The sequence below is a fragment of the Peromyscus californicus genome, unplaced genomic scaffold (assembly GCF_007827085.1).
Source record: "Peromyscus californicus insignis strain IS unplaced genomic scaffold, ASM782708v3 Scaffold_19__1_contigs__length_69161282, whole genome shotgun sequence".
Classification (NCBI taxonomy): domain Eukaryota; kingdom Metazoa; phylum Chordata; class Mammalia; order Rodentia; family Cricetidae; genus Peromyscus; species Peromyscus californicus.
The window spans coordinates 35,507,452-35,525,293 of record NW_026294491.1 but is presented as its reverse complement, the minus strand read 5'-3'; the positions used below and the strand labels follow the sequence as shown (position 1 = coordinate 35,525,293).

Sequence of the window (17,842 nt, the reverse complement as noted above, 5' to 3'; positions counted from 1 at the left end):
TGGACATGTCGTGTCCCACCCCCCCACCCGCCCCCCTAACGCCACACGTACCGTTCAGGACGATCAGCACTTTCTTCCACTGGGTGTTGCCCACTTTGGGAGTCTGACAAAAAAGAATCTTGTGCTTGTCACAGACAAATATTCGATCGAGGACGAACTTAGAGACCTCCGTGTGCGAGAGGTTCCTCAGGGCCTCTTCCCGGCAGGCGTTTCTGACGAGCTCCAGCCGCTCCAGGTAAACCGGGGGCTGGTCAGGCCGGCCTTCCGAAAGCATCTTCCCAGTTGGCTGCCAGTGAGAGGGACAGAAGAGGCAGAGGGATCACGGGCATGCAGCAGAGGGGAACCTCTGAAGCCCCCTTCTCGTTTTCTTTCCTTTTCTAGAGTGACGACCACCATTCCCCGCCACTTCGCGGGGCCCTTCTCAGCCCCCTCTCCACTGCCCTGCCGAGTTCTAAAGATGGACAGTGACAGGTGGCTCCTGCGACTTTCCTAGAAGGCTGACCCGATGAATCGACAAGATGAGAACGCTGGAGTTCCAAGAGAAGAGGCAGTGTATGGGGCCATTTCACAACCCGGAAGAACATCCCTAAGATGAGCAGTCCTGGACTCAAGCTCACCCCCATCTTCCACGGCTCTGAAGGTTAGCGGGACCATTCACTCCATAGCTACTAAGTCTTGACTGGGTGTGTGACGGCTGCAAGGTCTTATGGGGATACCCAAGAAAGCCTTCGCTGAGTAAAGGTGTGTGTGTGTGTGTGCACGTGCACACATGAGCACAGTCCCTGTATGTGTCGGGGAGGAGGGGTGTTGAACAGGAAGAACAGAAGAGCCTGGGCGGGACAGAAGGAGCTGTACAAGTAACATATGGACTAGTGTTTCAGGAACCCTTACTGATCATGACTTGGGTGTGTGCATGAGTGTATATGTGGTATTTGGGGGTCTGCCCCAGAAGGTGTGTGCTTTCTAAAAGGCATCTTGAAATAGCAAGGGACCACTACAAGTTAAGCTCTTTTTCCCCCAGAGGTAGTAACTTCTCAGTGGGGCCCTTGCCTTGAACTGCTTTGCAAATAGCTCATCTGCCCTTATGGTATTCTCCATTCACGTATTTAAATATTTCCTATTAAAGATGCCCCTTGGGTTATCACAGAAGAGCACTGCAGACCTGACCTTTATTACAGGAATGTCTTGCTGTCAAGAAACCACAGTGGCCACCTGCTCTGATTGGGATGTCTCTCTTCTTACTGGGTTCTAATCTGCCGGGTTCGCACTGTGAACCAGGCAGCAGTCTGCCCTTTTCCCTAGGCTAGTCCCGAACTGACGAACATCTTCAGCGCTGGACACTTCATTCTTTCAGTCCTAATTGTGACCTTTCAGACCCAGCATGAGGACTGGCAAAGGGAGGGACCTTCCTGAGTATATCCCTCTCCCTGGACAGGGAACAAAGGGACTTACGTGTGAAAGCGGCCCCGCAGAGGAACACATGGAGTCAGTACCCAGACATTCAGAACTCCACAAAAGCGGACTGCATGGGCTGAGCCTATTATCTGCCATGCCATCTGGGGGCCTCTCCCTTGCCCTGGGTTCAGCTGCTCATCCATACAGTTTGGAGGCTGGTCCCAAGTTCCCTGTCACCCCCAAACTCCACTCCAGGTCAGAAATCTTTTCACATTCTCAGTTTCTTCCTGACTCTGTTCAACACACTCCACTCTCCCAGGGAAGCGAGCATTCCATCCATCAGGAAGGAATTCAGCACCACCAGCACTTACAGAGGGCCGGTGAGGCGGGATGCAGCACAGAAGACCACCGGCCTCACCAACTCCAAGCTAAAATGATGAAGGGACACAGAAAGCGAAGGAACTCCAGCTTGAGTAACCCTTGCTAGCCCTTATCCAAAGTGCTCAGGGACAGAAGTGCATCGGATGTGGAACTTTTTTCGATTTTGGAATATTTTCCATCCATAAAATGATACTGCAAGAACTCCAGTCCAAACCTGAACTTCATTTGTGTTTTATACACACCTGGAGGAAATTTTATACAATTTTGGGGCATTGAGTCTGGTGCCTTCTCCATGTTAGACAGGAGCATAGCATTAAGCAATAACCCTGGCAATATAGAATATTTTAGCTAATTCGATGCATAAAACAAAACTTCATGGCGTGGAAATTTCCACCGTGTGGGCTCAAACAATTTCAGATTGTGTAGCTTTCATATATTCGATTTTCAGGTTAGGAATTCTCAACCTGCACTATAAACCCGGCTGCAATGGCATAGGTGGGAACCTGTGTGAGCCGCTGGGGGAAGCTGCTCCCATGTGACGGGGCCTCTGTGCAGTGTGTCCTAAGGAAAGCAGTGTCTTTGACAGAGGAACAGGGCTTGTGCTCACCTTCGTATCCTCAGGAAAATGCTTCTCTCCTCTTGGCTTCCCTGGTTCCGGCATGGTCGTCAGGGACACAAACTCCTGTTTGGCACTATACCCTGGAAGACAAATGGTTCCGCTATCTTCTCACAGAGCACAGGACACAGAAATTGGTGGCATGGAATGCCACTCTGGGAAAGGCTGCACCCACCCAGCCATGCCCCGACTGGCTCTTGGCAAAGGCAACCCAAGTGGAGGTCAGTCTGTTTAAGAAAGGGAGACGGAGCAAGCGAACCTCAACCAACAGAAGGAGCCGTTACCTAATCCTCACACCTTCTTCTGAAAAGAATTCAGAGACTTAGCCGTGAAATACAAAGCCTCGGAACTTAGAAAAACACACAGGACAAGAATTCTTAGAAAACTGAACTCCATCAAAGCTCAAAACCTGTGCCCATTTGAAGAGGAGGAAAAGAGAAGCTTTGGGCTAGGAAAAGCATTTACAAGCCACACTCAGAGAGCATGCATGTAGAAGACATGAGGAAGTCAACAGATGCAGCATTTAAGAAACTATAAACAAGCTGGGCAGTGGTGGCGCACGCCTTTATCCCAGCACTCAGGAGGTAGAGGCAGGCGGATCTTTGTGAGTTTGAGGCCAGCCTGGTCTACAGAGCGAGATACAGGAAAGGCACAAAGCTACACAGAGAAACCCTGTCTCGAAAAACAAAAAACAAAAAACAAAAAACAAAACAAAACAAAAACTATAAACAAGCCCATCTGCAAAGGAATAAGATATGCAGACGCACCTCACTGAAGATGCTCACTGCCACTGGCCATGAGGCAAACGGAAATCAAAATCACAGAAAGACAGTACCACAGCCCCATCAGAATATGTGAGAAGGACCAGGCTGGAATGTGGAGAAACCTGGTCATGTAAACAATGTCGCAGAAATGAAATAGCTACTCTGGAAAACCGCCTAGCAATTTTCTCAAAGAAAAAAAAAAAGCAGTGTGGTAACAAGAACAAGCAATTGTGTTTCCTAGCATTTATTACAGGGAAGTAAAACATCTATGTTCACACAAAAACCTATATACAAATGTTCACAGCAGCTTCATTTGTCATGACCTCAAACCGGAAGTGGTCCACACGCCCTTCAACAGGTGGGTGGCTAATGAACAGGGGCACATCTATACAGTGGAATACAACTGAGCAATAAAAAAGGTAAGAATCACTGATAATCCTATGAACATGCTAGATGAATGCTCTAGGGGATTACATGTGTGAGCAAAGTCAAAAGGTCACAGGCTACAAGGCATTTTTGAAATGACACACCTGGATAGAGGTTCAGGAGCCGAGGCTCAGGAAGTGTGTGTGTGTGTGGGGGAACGGACGGACATGGATGTGACCAGAAAGGACAACACAGCCAGGCATAGTGGAACATACCTGGACCATCCCCATGCTTCGGAGGCTGAGGCAGGAGCAATGCAAGTTGGTAGTCAACCTGGGCTAGTGATGAAATTTGGATCTAGATTTCAAAAACATCCAAACCCAAACCAAGGGAAAGCAATCACCAAGGGTGACATGATGAACCCTCACGGTGACAGACAGAGGTGTTCTGCATCTGTGCCAGTATCCTGACTGTGATACTGCAGTGTAGCTCTGTACCTTATGAGGACAGGTGGTAATGGAACACAGGGTCTCCCTGTCCTATGCTACTTCTTTTTATTAAAAAAATTATATAACACACACACACACACACACACACACACACACACACACACACACACATCCTGCCTGAATGTATGTCTGTGTACCATGTGTGCTCTTGGTGCCTGGGGAGGCCAGAAGAGGGCCCTGGATATCCTGGAACTGGAGCTACAGATGGTTGTGGGTTGCCATGTGAGTGCTGGGAATCAAACCTGTGTGGTGATATTTTGTTTGTACTTTAACAAATAAATCTTGCCTGGAGAGCACAGTGTGGAGCTAGCCACTAGAGGTCAGGCAGTGGTGGCACACACCTTTAATCCCAGCACTTGGGAGGAGGAAAGAGGAAGTGTTATGGCTGGGCAGAGAGAGGAAGTGATAAGGCAGGGTGGAGACAGGAGCTTGGACCCTTTCAGGCTGAGGATTCGGTAGAGGTAGGAAGTCTCTCTAGTGACTGGCTCCTTTACTGATCTTTCAGCATTTACACTGATATCTGGATCTGGGCTTTTATTATTAAGACCAATTAGGATTTGTGCTCTAAACCTGGGTCCTCTACAAGAGCAGCCAGTGCTCTTAACCTGATGAGTCAGGTCTCCAGTCCCACAGTGGTATTTCTTATAATTGTATGCCACCCCTCAGTGATCTCCAGAGCACCCTCCCCCCAAAATTTAATTTACAAACAAAAAACAAAAACATAACTCTAGCAGTCAGGCTAGAGTTTCCATGTTCACGTCAGAAGTCACGTGATTGTAAGTCAGACTAGAGGACAGTTTACAAGCCACTCAGCTGAGCAAAACTTGAAATAAACAGATTTTGTAGAAACCTTTCAAATAGACTCTGGACATAATCTATCACTTCCTGAAAACAAACATACTTACAATGTCTCACAGAAACATAAGGATACAATAAAAGCACACAACAACATATAAAAGTATTACTTCATTTAATAAAAACATCCCTCGTCTTGGTTCAGTGATACCTACATGTTGCCTGCTTTTCTACAGCCCCAGGCCACCCCAGGCTAGCTATTCTTTTCAATTTATTTGATTACTTTATCTTTATGTGATTTTACTTTGTATGTGTACCTGTCCCACATCTGTGCCAGGTACCCACAGAGGCCAGAAGAACTGGTGTTACAGACAGGTGTGAGCTGCCATGTGGGTGTTGGGAATTGAACCTGGATCCTCTAGAAGAGCATCCAGTGCTCTGAACTGCAACGCCACCCCCTCCCCTGTCAGGCTACTGAACTCCTGCCTCCCTGCAGCAAGCTGAGCATCTGCATACTCTGCTTTGGCTCTCCTCTGCACAAGGAGAAAGGAGGCACCTCACTGTGCCCTAATAATACCACTGTGCTCCCACACCACAGTGACTGGGCTCGACTACAGTCCCTGCTTCATGAACCCCACGGCCATCTTTGTCTACACTGGAGTAACAGTGCAAACCTGGCTGGAACTACAGGCCCAAGCTGTTCTGAGCCTGCCAAAGGATAAAGAGCATGATGCTTGGTGGCTGAAGTCATGTAGCCACCACCCCAGCTGCACTGCAGGGCCTCTGACACCTACACTGACTGGTCCAATCGCCACTAACAAAATCTGTCACCGTGGGGTGTTGACATGCTAAATGGATTTGTGAAAACGGTGTTTCCTTACATTTCGGGTAGAGGGAAATGTGTTCTGAATGCTAAATCACCCACTTGCCACTGGCTTCTGGAAAACCACCTAATTTCCATGCTCAGAGCACACAGAAGGCCATGGCCACTGAGGAACCTCACCGTCCAGCCCCAGCTCGCCTGTCGGTCATTACCCTGGTGTGAACATTTTTGTGATTTCTAAGCTTTTCAGATTCTCCCCGCAAGCTAACCCAACCCTAACTAACTACAGACAGAGGAGGCAGCAGAGTGGCCTAGTTTTTGCTTTCTGTCTTTGTTCTGCTGGTGGGGAGCTCTCTTCAGCAGCTGCCAGCGTCGCTGCTGTGACCAGAGGTCAGTCCCCCTTTCCATTCTGCCCATCAGAAGCAAGTCTCCAGCTTCAGGATGAAGGGTTGTGATCCTCCAAGGCATGGTTGGGCACCTGAGCTCATGTCTAAGATTATGTTTGCTAACAGTCATAGTGATGGCTGTTTATGGGTTTGTACAAAATGTCTACAGTTGTGAAGAGAGTATCACTTTGTTTTGCCTTTCTAAAAGCAATCACAATTGTCCCCTAGCTGCCTCTGTGCTAGGTAATGATGTCTCCTCCTGCCTCACAGCTCAGCCACAAACCCATGCTATGGGCAGAGGGTAGAGATAATGCAAAGTCATGGGGTTCTGCCCGTCAGCCATTAGAAGCAACGTGAGGGGCTGCGATCAGGCCAAAGACTGACTGAAAGAGTTAAGTGTGACAGATAAAAGAAAACTGTGTACAACTATCACAGACCAACACAAGGGTTGTTTATGATTTCAAATCTTGACACATCATGCCACTAAATATCTATCACTGGGTTGGATTTATTTTCCTTGATACAATCCGGTCAGACACACTGGGTTCTTGCTCAATAGAAATTGGCTAAGGATAGATCACTGCACAGACTGGTGAGCTGACATAAACCACAGTAGCATCAAAAGCGGCAAACATGGATACGGCAGCAGGTCGGGGCAGATGAGCTCTTGGCTCAGCTCGGGTGGCTGGGGAAATCATGTCGGACAGGTAGGCATGAAGAAAACACACACACACACACACACACACACACACACACACACACACTGTGGCTGGGATTCCACACCAGGGACCCAGCTCCAAGAGAAGAGAGCCAGCAGGAAAGATTAACTCCCAGGGCAGCTAGCCCTGTTCCTGTGTTCCCTGAATGCCAAGGGAACCACTCCTACAAGCTGTCCTCTGTAAGGGTCATCGGCTTCCTTTTGACTTTTTAACCTTCAATGTCTCTTAAGTTTTGGCAGTTCTGGTGTCTATGCCCTTCTGAGAGCAGTGAGCGTAAAACCTGTGACCTCCTAGTACAGTGACGTTGTCTTTACCAGAGTCTACTGGGAAGGTGTTCTTTAAAAGCTCCTGTCAGAGAACATTAAAATGCAGGAGCAGCCGGGCGGTGGTGGCGCACGCCTTTAATCCCAGCACTCGGGAGGCAGAGGCAGGCGGATCTCTGTGAGTTTGAGGCCAGCCTGGGCTACAGAGTGAGTTCCAGGAATGGCACAAAGCTACACAGAGAAACCCTGTCTCAAAAAAACAAAACAAACAAACAAAATGCAAGAGTGTATTTTTCAATTCTTGTTTTTGCTTTTTTTTTTTTTTTTTTTTGAGATGGGGCCTCACTTGTGGTCCATCTGGTCTCTAACTCACAGGCTCACTCAGTCCCCAGCATGAGCTTCCAGAGTGGCAAGAGTGGAAGGTATGTGTCCCCAGGCTTAAATTATTTTACCTAAGACTGGCAGAAGTCTCACTGAGATATAGTACACACTGTCCTGGTTTTTTTTTTTTTTTTTTTTTGGTTTTTCGAGACAGGGTTTCTCTGTGTAGCTTTGTGCCTTTCCTGGAACTCACTTGGTAGCCCAGGCTGGCCTCGAACTCACAGAGATCCGCCTGCCTCTGCCTCCCGAGTGCTGGGATTAAAGGCGTGCACCACCACTACCCGGCTTGTCCTGGTTTTTAAAACAAACTAAACTACAATTTCATCTTGGGACCCTCCCTGCCATGCCCGTGCCTTCCTTACTAAGAGATCTATCTAGGGATCAGAAGTCACATGTTCTCAGCCTTTTAGCTGTTCTACATTTGGGGCTGGTCCATCTCAGAACTCTGAATTTTATCTGTGCCATCAGCAGAAGGTGACAGAGCCCGGCAGCTGACTTTCAGGAAGTGCCTCCAAGATGAAAACCGTTCTCTGACTTCACGAGAGATCACCCTATTGACTGTGCTGTCACTGCAAAAATCTCCAAACTCGGATACTGAGATCACTGCTCAAACTCCAACCTTGCCCTAAGATTTGAAGCTCATGCTTCTGACGGAGCCCCTGGTCCTGAGCACCCCACAATGGATCTGGATGTCCAATACAGCAAGTGTAACCCCCCTAGGCCAGGCCATGCAAACCTCATCAACTTTCTCCCAGGGACTTCAGGAAGATGAGGATGGACCTTGTGATGACAGTCAGATGGTGCCCGATGGAAGTGCCTGTAAGGATTATCTGCCAACCATGGCGAGGGGAACCATCACATGGGCTAACTCTGGGGTTTCCTCCTCCTCCCATATCCCCCAGACCTGCTTCGTTTTGACTCTCCGTGGGTAACATGGGACAGAGAGGATGGAGAAGCATGGGATATTAGATGCCCTTAGAATAGCTACGCACATATCCAGAGTTCTTGGTTACAGTATAGAAGGAGCCTATAACCAACTGGTCAAACTACTATGTCACAGGTTAGTACAGCCACTAGACGTAAGTGGTGAACACTGCTGGTCGAGACGCACCTCTAATGAGCTGGGTACCACAGAAGGATGCACAAAGCTCTCTGCTCAGTTCTTAGGACCTGCTTCTTGGGCCAGGCTACCGCACTAATGAGCTGTCCCCACATGAGCCATGTCCCTCCTCTCCTCAGCTCCTCCCCTTGGCCATGGAGGAAGTGGTACAGAACCTCCGTGCACGTGACAGCCCTTCACTAATCTGACTCTCAGCTGCTAATGTCAGAGCAGGGAGTGTGTCCGTTTTGTAGGTGAACACCGAGGCGTAGGTTAACAGATGGCAAGACCGTGAAGCAGAATCAGCTTCCCTGAGACCTAATCTGGCACTCTTCTTCATCAGCTTCCTCTGAAAGTCTTTGGCTAGTCAAGGGAGATGAAATCCTACAACACAGCCCCACAAGGCCCATTTAAACAACCCCCCTTCCACTACGCCGAGGAAAACCATCCATCATCACACGTTGCCAGTATGAAACAGCTGGTACCCTGGCTGAGCAACCACAGCTGTGTTTCTTCAGACATGAGGCAGAGCCCTGTGACATTCCTTGCAGCCAGGCACTCAGAGGCACTGCAGGAAGGAAGCATCTCTATCCCAAAGGTGACACAGTGGCTTCAGTCACAAAGAAAGCACCTCTTTAGGAGAGTAGGAGGGACTCAACCTAGCCATCTCCCCTCCCCTCCCCTCCTCCATCTGGTTTCCGGTCTACGAAGACTTTGGAAGCCCACTCGTATCCTTTGGTCAGGACAGCGGTCCTTTATGCTTGGTGCCTGGGAACAGTGCTGCAGGAGAACTCCACCAGTCCATAAATCCATTCTGCCGTGAAGCATACCTACCGTCCGGGTCTTTAAAAGTCAACGTGATGAACTTGCTGGCCACCATGAACATGAAAATCACCCAGAAGCAAGCAGCCAGCAGAAGCCACTGGTGGTGCATGTTGTCAAGCAGGAGCCATTCAATGATCCTTCCTGGAAGACACAAGTGAGAGGCCTCAGCCATTCAAGCAATTAAAAAAAAAAAATGATAACGCAGGTGATTTCAATGAACAGAACCAATATCCTCGAGAACATTTCTTCTTTGCTACGGTGGGTATTCTGACTTGACATTTAATTTAACATTTCATATTTAACGAATACCACTGAAGGGGCTATAATCTTATAATTAAATCAACTTCCAACACCCAATGGAGGGGAATGACAATGAGCAAATATCATCCTGGAATCCGGGAGATTTTGATGCTGCAGATCTGCCTCCTGATTCCTGTCCCCCCAGGGCAGTGTCATAAGAAGCTCCTGGAAGAGCCTGGAAGGAGGAGGGGTCCAACAAGAGGCCTGCCAAGGACTAGACTAGATCTTTGTTGGGCAATTCCTGGAGGGCAGACACCAGGCTGAGGCAGTCACAAGACGCCATGTTTAAAATGCTGACTGGCGGACAAGGTGTATCCACACCGAGAAAATCTAAGTAAAAAAATAAAAATAAAAAAAATAAACACCTGTGCTTCTCTAACCTCAGGTCATTTGCCTCAAGGACCTGTGTAGAAGTTTGGGGGTGGGTGCTCTTCATGTTATCGTCTGGGAGGGATGTAGGGCCTATCTGTTGGTCCTCAGTCTGTCACAGACAGTCACACTCTTCTGCAAGGACACATAAGGACCCAGGAAGTCTCTGTCAGTCCTCAGCAGGAGGGACAGACAAGTACGTTTTAGTCAAGTGGCACTTCTTGAAGCAGGATTAGACCATGTAAAGAGATCAAACTCGGCCGTCTGCCACCAGCTGACGAAGGTCAGCCACCACTCCAGACAAGAGAACTGGTCTCCCCGTCTGCGGCTGCTAACAGTGGGTGATTTCAGAAAGGAGCTTCCTAGGCCTGCCTGGTCAGAGCTCAGCCAAGACCCAGAAAATAATAACCCTCCTCATTCCCCAAACACCCTGGTCTAGAGTGTCACTGGAAACCCATTCCTTCCACGGCACCTAGTGAGTGGTTCTCCGACGTCCCTGTCTGAACACAGATTTGCCAGGGAGCTTGCCACCTCCCACACCGCAGATACTTTCCAGGGTGTCTTGTGGGTACGCTCAGGCACCCACAAGTGAGGCCCAGTGTGTTTCCACTGGGGTCTCCAAGTATGGTGGCCAAATTATGTACAAAAATAGGAGCCCAGTTTAGTTTAAATTTCGCATAAACAAATACATTTACAGGATCTACTCAAACAAACAAAAATCTCTATATTTTTCTGTGCTTATATATTGGGCCTAGTGTTTCCGGCGTGTCCCCAGGCAAGGCTGCCAGAGTAAATACATAGAAATGGGACGTGCCTCATTACGTTTCTAGGAAACAACACATAAATTTTCGACATGTCTTAAATGTTGCATGGGACATACCTAGAGTGAAAAAGCTATTTGCCACTTCTGAAACAGAGATTTAACTGAGTGTTTGCAGTTTACCTGTTAGAAGACGTGCCAAATCCCTCAACTGCCTAAGGTAGGCTGCCCCATGTCTCTGGGAAGTCTCATGAAGCCTCATTGTCTCTTCCCTCCTCAATGGGGCAGCTCAGTGCAATGTGCAATTTTAAACTTCCCTCTAATCTCAGCCTGGGCCTGACTTCAGACTGCCTCTCAGGCCACCAGCTCTGTGACTTAACCTCCATAGTCCACCTCAGACATGAGGCCTTCATCCTCGCAAGGACACACAAAATGAAACTATGTCAGCAAAGGACTAGTACATGTTGTGAGCTAGATCACCCGAGGGCTTTCCCTGAGGCCCTGATGTATGGAGACAGACAGTAGTTCCTTCTCTAAACCAGGAACATGCAGAGCCAGAAATGGCCTGCTGCCAGGGCCTTGGGGGAGCTGTGGCTTGCGGATTTTGAGAACCTCTTTCTACCCTAAGGGGCTATTGGTTATCAGTCCCCAAATTGCTGCATGTTCCTCTCTGACATTCTTGAGGTATCCTGTGTTCCCCTTGTGCAACACTGATCAGCTACCTGCTGGCTTTGTCCCAGGATGGCTTTTTGCTGACTCTATCCCGTTTTTCTCCCCAAAATAGTATATAAGATGCTGTACTTCTGAACAAGCTTGCTTGGCATAAGACACAGTTTGGGCAGGAAGCCCTGACCCCAGCTTTCTGTCTTTTATCTTTCTCATCTCCTGATCCTCCCACTTAGGACCCTGTCACTGAAGAATGACCTGTTGGTTCAGGTCAAGCAACCCACTCCCTACTGTAGACCCTGGTAAAACCAGGTTGGCCAACCCCTCGGCACCCTCCACGTTCTTCTACTGCGGTGACGGGAAATGAATACAGCAGTGTGTCCCAAAGAGACAGGAAAGGAGGGTAGAGATGCCATCTCAGATGATGTCTTGCTTTTCCCTCCTACAGACAGGTGAGGGTCAGGCTGTGCTAGATCCTGCAGTCCCAAGTTCATTCAGCGTGTCCTCCAAGCCTCTTGGAGGAGGCACCCCCACGGGTTGGATGGGAGTGGCCTGCTGAGAAATCCTGCAGCAGAGAGGCTGGTGGGGTGGCAGAGGAGTGGCCAGACTGAGTCTCAGGGAGCTGGGTGCAGTTCCAAACAAAGAGGCCCTTGTGCTGAATGGCCCACTCTCTCCTGAGCTATGTTCTGTGAGTGAGGGCACACAGAGGAGGCCTGGGATGCCCCCTCACACACACAGATTTGCTCACTCTGCACAGCCACTGACAGGGGACACCCAGGCACTGACCCCTCTGTTCATTTCCCATGAACATTCTGGTCCCTGAGCACCTCTGTGCCTGGCTTCAGGCTCTAGGGGGTTTTATATTAATGAATCTAATTTCAGTGAGAACTGGTCTTCTGAGGGGATCTGATTGGGTGTACCCACTGGGCACACCCACCTCTACAGGAAGCTGGAAGGAATTGATAAATAGTTCTCTGAAACTGAGCCTCACAGACACTGCAGGAAGCCTGGTGTGGCAGGGAGGAACTTCAGAGTCAGAGGCTGGAAAGTCCAGCCATGCTTGCCCTGAAGCTTTCTTAAACCAGGGGCTCCCGGGCGCTCTCCACTGGGCTGGTACCAAGGCAGGGCTGGCACCAGAGCATGTCTATCCTCCTTGCCCTCTAGCTGGGTGGCTGCAGACTTCTTGTGAATAGCTGTCTGGGCCCCAAATTTCTCAGTTCTATGGATAAAACTACCATCTGCACACGTGCCAATCTCTTGATGTTCCCACAGAAGAGTCTGTTGCGGTATCTCAACATTCACACAGCTTATAGTAACATCCAGTGTGCACTTTATTTTCCAAAAAACTTAATTTTCAATGCAATGTGTGCGTGTAAAATGGCCTCAGAGCTGATATTTCGACAGTCCCTTTCTTTCCCAGCCCAGCTCCTGTGCAGGCGTGGGGGAGGTAGAGAAGTAATTTCCAAGGCTCCTACTTCTCTCTTACCCACTCTACAACTCATTTACTGCCCTTCTTAAGACACAAGGATCTCCTGTGGGGCATGAGGACTTAGAAAGCCTATGTGCACAAACACCTGCTCAAACCGGTCCCCTGAAAAGAACAGCAATGCCAAGTCCTTCCCGGTGTCTCAAGACCAGCCCAGGCTAGACTGCTGCTGACCCCATGTCCTGCTATGGGCTCTTGACCGCTGATGTTCTAAGTGCTCCCACACCATGAGGAGAGGGAGGGTCAGCTTCCCTCATCACAGCATAGTTGATGCCCCAACATTGGTCTCTCTCATCTGGCAGCCCTGGGCTCTTGCTAAGCACTGCCTGTTACCCCCCCTCCATACGTGTGAGCCCATGCCAGCTGGTTCGCATACCAAGGACTAGAACAGCACCTCATGCACACAGACCTCAGGAAGCAGCTTGCCAATGTTTCCATCTTCCTAAAGCAGGATGGCACCATGAAGACTCAGAGGATTCGAGCCTCTACATGAGGGACACTACTAATTGAACACCCAATAACTGACACCAGGAAACATCAAAACTCTTAGCACTTCAGCCTTACTTGAAATCAGGTATTTTCTAAGTCACAGTGTGTGCGTGTTCTTGAATTGCCATTGAACTTAAAACATGCTGCTGTGTTGAAGAGACGGCTCAGTGGTCAAGAGCTTTTGCTGTTCCTCCAGAAGACTGGATGAGGTTGGCTCCCAACACACATATCTGGCAGCTCACAACTGCCTGTAACCCCAGCTCTAGAAGATTCTACCAATGCCCTCTTCTGGCCTCTGTGAACACCTGCACTCACATGCACATACCCATATGGACCCAGACATATATATATATATATAAAATAAATCTTTTTAAAAATGTTGATGGAAGAGTTAAGAAATCATGCTGGGGTTCAAGAACTTTAGATTTAAAAGAAAACACTAATACACTAAAAGGTAAGCCTATTGGATAGACCCAGCGTCAACATGTATCATCAGTACATAGAAAAGGGAGTTACAGGACTGGAGTCTGATCCTATTTGTTAATAAAAATAATAGGCATACATACTGTCCTTGAGAATATGACTATGTGCACATGCATACCCATAATATACAGAATTATACCCGAGAAGATGGAGAAGCAGTCACTTTTAATTTAGACATATTTGTTTTAAAAGTTTTTTTTTCCTACAGCACATAGCCTTCTCACAATAAAAACGAAGAAAATGTCAAAGAATGCCACCTACACACACACACCCTGATGCTTTTAGCTGCTGTTTAATTTTTTTCCTGCATCACTAGTATTAGCCACAGTTTCTTTACCACATGCAGTTTGGGGAAAGGAGGTATGGACTTTTCTAGCCAGGAAAAACTGATGAGCGGGCCAATGTGCCAATGCGCTTTGGAACATTGGGCAAACGCATATTTCTCTTCCTTGGTTAATTCTTATTTGCTTTAAAAAGGTGTAATTAAGCATAAACTGCAGAGAATAATACAGCAAACACCCTTTCCTAAGAGTCCACTGCGGTTTTGTTGAATTGGGGTTTTCTTTCAAGGAAACGGGGCTATAAGCGTGGTTGGAGCGCCTCCCTCCACTTGTCTGAGCTGCTGTACTTCAACCAGAGCAGACACAAAACCTCTGACAGAGGAAGCAGGTAGTTCTTTCCCTGTGACAGAACGGGGGTGGGGGGTGGGGGGTGGGTGGGGGGGTGGAGCGGAGCAGTTAAATCCGGCTGGCAGAGAAGACTGAGTTAAATCCGGCTGGCAGAGAAGACTGAGTTGCCCATGGTGCTTACCAGACAGACCCACCACAGCTGGTGAAACCAGGCCGGGGAGATACACAATGTTTAAGCATTTAGCGTCCCCGCTCATGGCCTATAGTGAGACAATATTGTGGTTAACACAGGCACAAGGGGAAAAGCTGTAACTCAAGAGAACATGGTTCAAACGTAAGCCAGACCTTGGCTTCCAAGTTGCATACAGTGTGAGCCAACTAGTGAGACTCTAGCCTAGTCCTCTCTCAAAACACCCATTCCCCTCGGTTCCTATGTTACTCCTCTTTATAACACAGGACCCCCAGAAGTGAGGAGGCTAGAACATTCACAGGAAAAAAAAAAAAGAGCCACACCAATGTTAAATGTTCTGATTTAAAACTTCCATGAGAGGCTGGGGAGATGGCTCAGCTGTGAAGAGTACTTGCTTCTCCTTCAGAGGATCAGCATTCAGTTCCCAGCACCCATGCTGGGCAGCTCCCAACCACCGATAACTCTAACTCCAGGGGATCCAAGGCCATCTTCTGGCTTTCGTGGGCACCTGCACCAGCACATACATGCACACAGACACACACATACACAAACAATAAATCTTTACACAATGATAAACTCTAGTGATTGTGGAGAGCTAGCCTGTGACGGGTCTGCAGGCCAATTCTCTCTGGCTATCTTCAGCATGCTAAATATTCATTTACTGCCCAGCTCTGCAGGTGGCCTAACATCCTTGTGACTATGTGATAAATTCATTTAGAATGTATGAACAGACCCCTACCTTCCACCAACTGGAAGACTAAGCCTGCCACCAGATAGTATCTGAGGCCTACAGCAGAGACTGCCCTACTTTGCGTAGCCCACATACCCGATGTTAATGTATTTGGAAACTGAGTGGTTTTCTTTGCTCTGTTAGTATAAAACTTGATGAAATTGCTATCAGTTAGAATGTGGTATCTGAATCCACGTTCCCAGGCCATGATCATTCACATTCATCCCCAGAACAACCCATTTCTTATTTTCTTTGAAGTGACAGTGTGCTTTATTTTTTTTTTTTAATTTTTATTTTTGGCATGGACATATACATGTGTAGCTAAGTTTAATGGACAAAGTAATTAGAAGTTAATCATTTATCAAATTCACCATAAAAATGTATGTTCTTTCATCCGATAGGATAGGTGTTGGAGACACAACAGTCTCATCTGTCCTTATAGACTCTCAAGTCTAATAAACCCACAGGAACCTCCCCCGCTGCCGCAGGCCCAGGGGTCTGGTTAAAATGCAGATTCTTGGCACATTCCAGAGCAATAGGTACTCTTCTTCCATTTGAAGAGGACTGGCTACAAAAATCTTATGGAGCCATGGCAGTCCAACGAGACTCTGAACGACACGTGCTCTCGATAAACAGCTGAAAAAGTTTAATTAGAATCTAAGCCCATCTTCCATCAGTGTCCCTATTTCATCCTTTCTTGCTCTTCCATCTATGGGGAACTAGACTCTGTATACAGAGTTAAGATTCGCTGCCCACGGGGAAAGAAACCCTGTGACAGTGTGCCCTATTTTCTAAACAAAAAGCACCCCCAATTCTCCCAGCCTTACTTCTCTAAGCATGCCCTATCCTCTGCATCGTGTCCCTAAATATAAATCTTCACCATGGGGCTTGTCACCATGCCAGGGTGTTAAGGTCCAGGCTCACAATGTCCAGCTGCAAGGGGACTGGAGGCTGGCATGCCATGCTTCCTTCAGGGTTCCATTAAAGGCCACCGCTTCCCGGTAACCAGGTGATAAATAGCCTTTAAAAAGCCTGACATTTTCTGTAATTAACTCCCCATTGGTCAAGGAGCCAATACAGCCCCACCATGCCACTTCCAGCTAATGGTGGGGGCAGAGCTGAATGTGCCCACACCTCCCTGGTCACAGTGTGCTCCTGCACACAGAGCCCCAGTCCCCAGGAGCTGGCCTATCCATCTTCAGCGCTTTCTTCTCCTTCTAGTCATTAAGTGGTACTTACACATGTCAAGATGCCAACATCTGATTCCCAGCCAGAGGGTGGGCTCTGAAAACCCACAGACAGAACTAGACTAGATGGAGACAGCAAGGGCTGGGGGGAAAAGTACTGCAGAACCCACAAGAAGCCGAAGTCTCTTTTCTCTTTCGAATAAAAGAGAGGCAGTGCACATCTGAATGTCTGTAATTACTAATGACAGCCACAGTGCAGGTACTGTCTTTCGATGCAACTCTTCCCTCTCCTGCATTTTAAAAAAGGGATGCCTGTAGATTCATTTTTCTCAACTGTCCATGCTTTTCCCCTGCTGAAGCGGGAAGTCTTTCCCGCTCTGTGATCAAGTCTAATCCCATCCATCACTCTGCTTTTAATATGTGCACATGGGTTTAGGAAAGGCTCCGAAAAAAAATCCTGTGGCACGCAAGCCCCATCAACTCTGTTTAAACAGGCTTTAGGCATTCACTTGCTCAGTAATAGTCACCAAGTGCTGATCTGAGCCCCTGAGAACACAGCAACGCGTGTTCCCTGCTCCAGTACTGAATGCTAATAGACTGGTGTGCTAAGTGAAAGACCTGTGCTTAGCAACAGAGGAAGGTAAGAACATGAAGCCTGGGGTCTCCAGGGGAGAAAGCTGTTAAAAGTGGTGAGCATTTTAGCAAGGTGGATACTGCAGAGCACATGCCTGCCACCACACTCACCACTGGAAACGATCACTTGCCTTCCACAAGCATGGTGGTGTCTTTCCAGTACCACCAACTGCTAAGTGACTATAGGCCACCATTGCTGGGCCCCACCCAGGGAACTGGGATCAGCTAGGTGCCTTAGAGCAAATATGCAGAGCTGCTGGTTACATCGTTCAAGAGTGGGGCAAAGAGACAGTCCTGTAAGTGCAGGGAGCAAGCCCTCCCTGGAGAGACTAAAAGGAGGCATCATCACTCTTACTGGTAGCACCAGGACACAAGACACAAGGCCAGATCCTGGGCTCCCTGTTGGTCCTCCAGGGTGGGAGGGGACAGTTCATTTCTCTAGCTGAGACAAGACTCCTGTTTTCAGAATGCTAACAGTTGATTTTTTTTTCCTCCTGCCATGGTTCACTAGCTCTGAATGTATATTCTCAAAGACTGGGAGGCGTGGATTTTGCAGTTAATCAATTAAGATGTATATTTTAAGAAGTTATGAATGGCC

At 48.1% G+C, this 17,842-nt stretch overlaps 1 protein-coding gene across 2 annotated transcripts in view; it reads right to left on the bottom strand.

Moving 5' to 3' along the window:
* Positions 1-17,842, bottom strand: part of Chst10 (carbohydrate sulfotransferase 10) — a 29,711-nt gene that overhangs the window by 7,751 nt on the left and 4,118 nt on the right. For both annotated transcript variants that reach the window (XM_052745088.1, XM_052745089.1), the window contains 3 exons: positions 9,332-9,463; positions 2,384-2,475; positions 52-286 (listed from right to left, as the gene is read on the bottom strand). In XM_052745088.1, the coding sequence (XP_052601048.1) occupies positions 52-286; positions 2,384-2,475; positions 9,332-9,463 (459 nt within the window). The remainder of the gene's footprint in view (positions 1-51; positions 287-2,383; positions 2,476-9,331; positions 9,464-17,842) is intronic.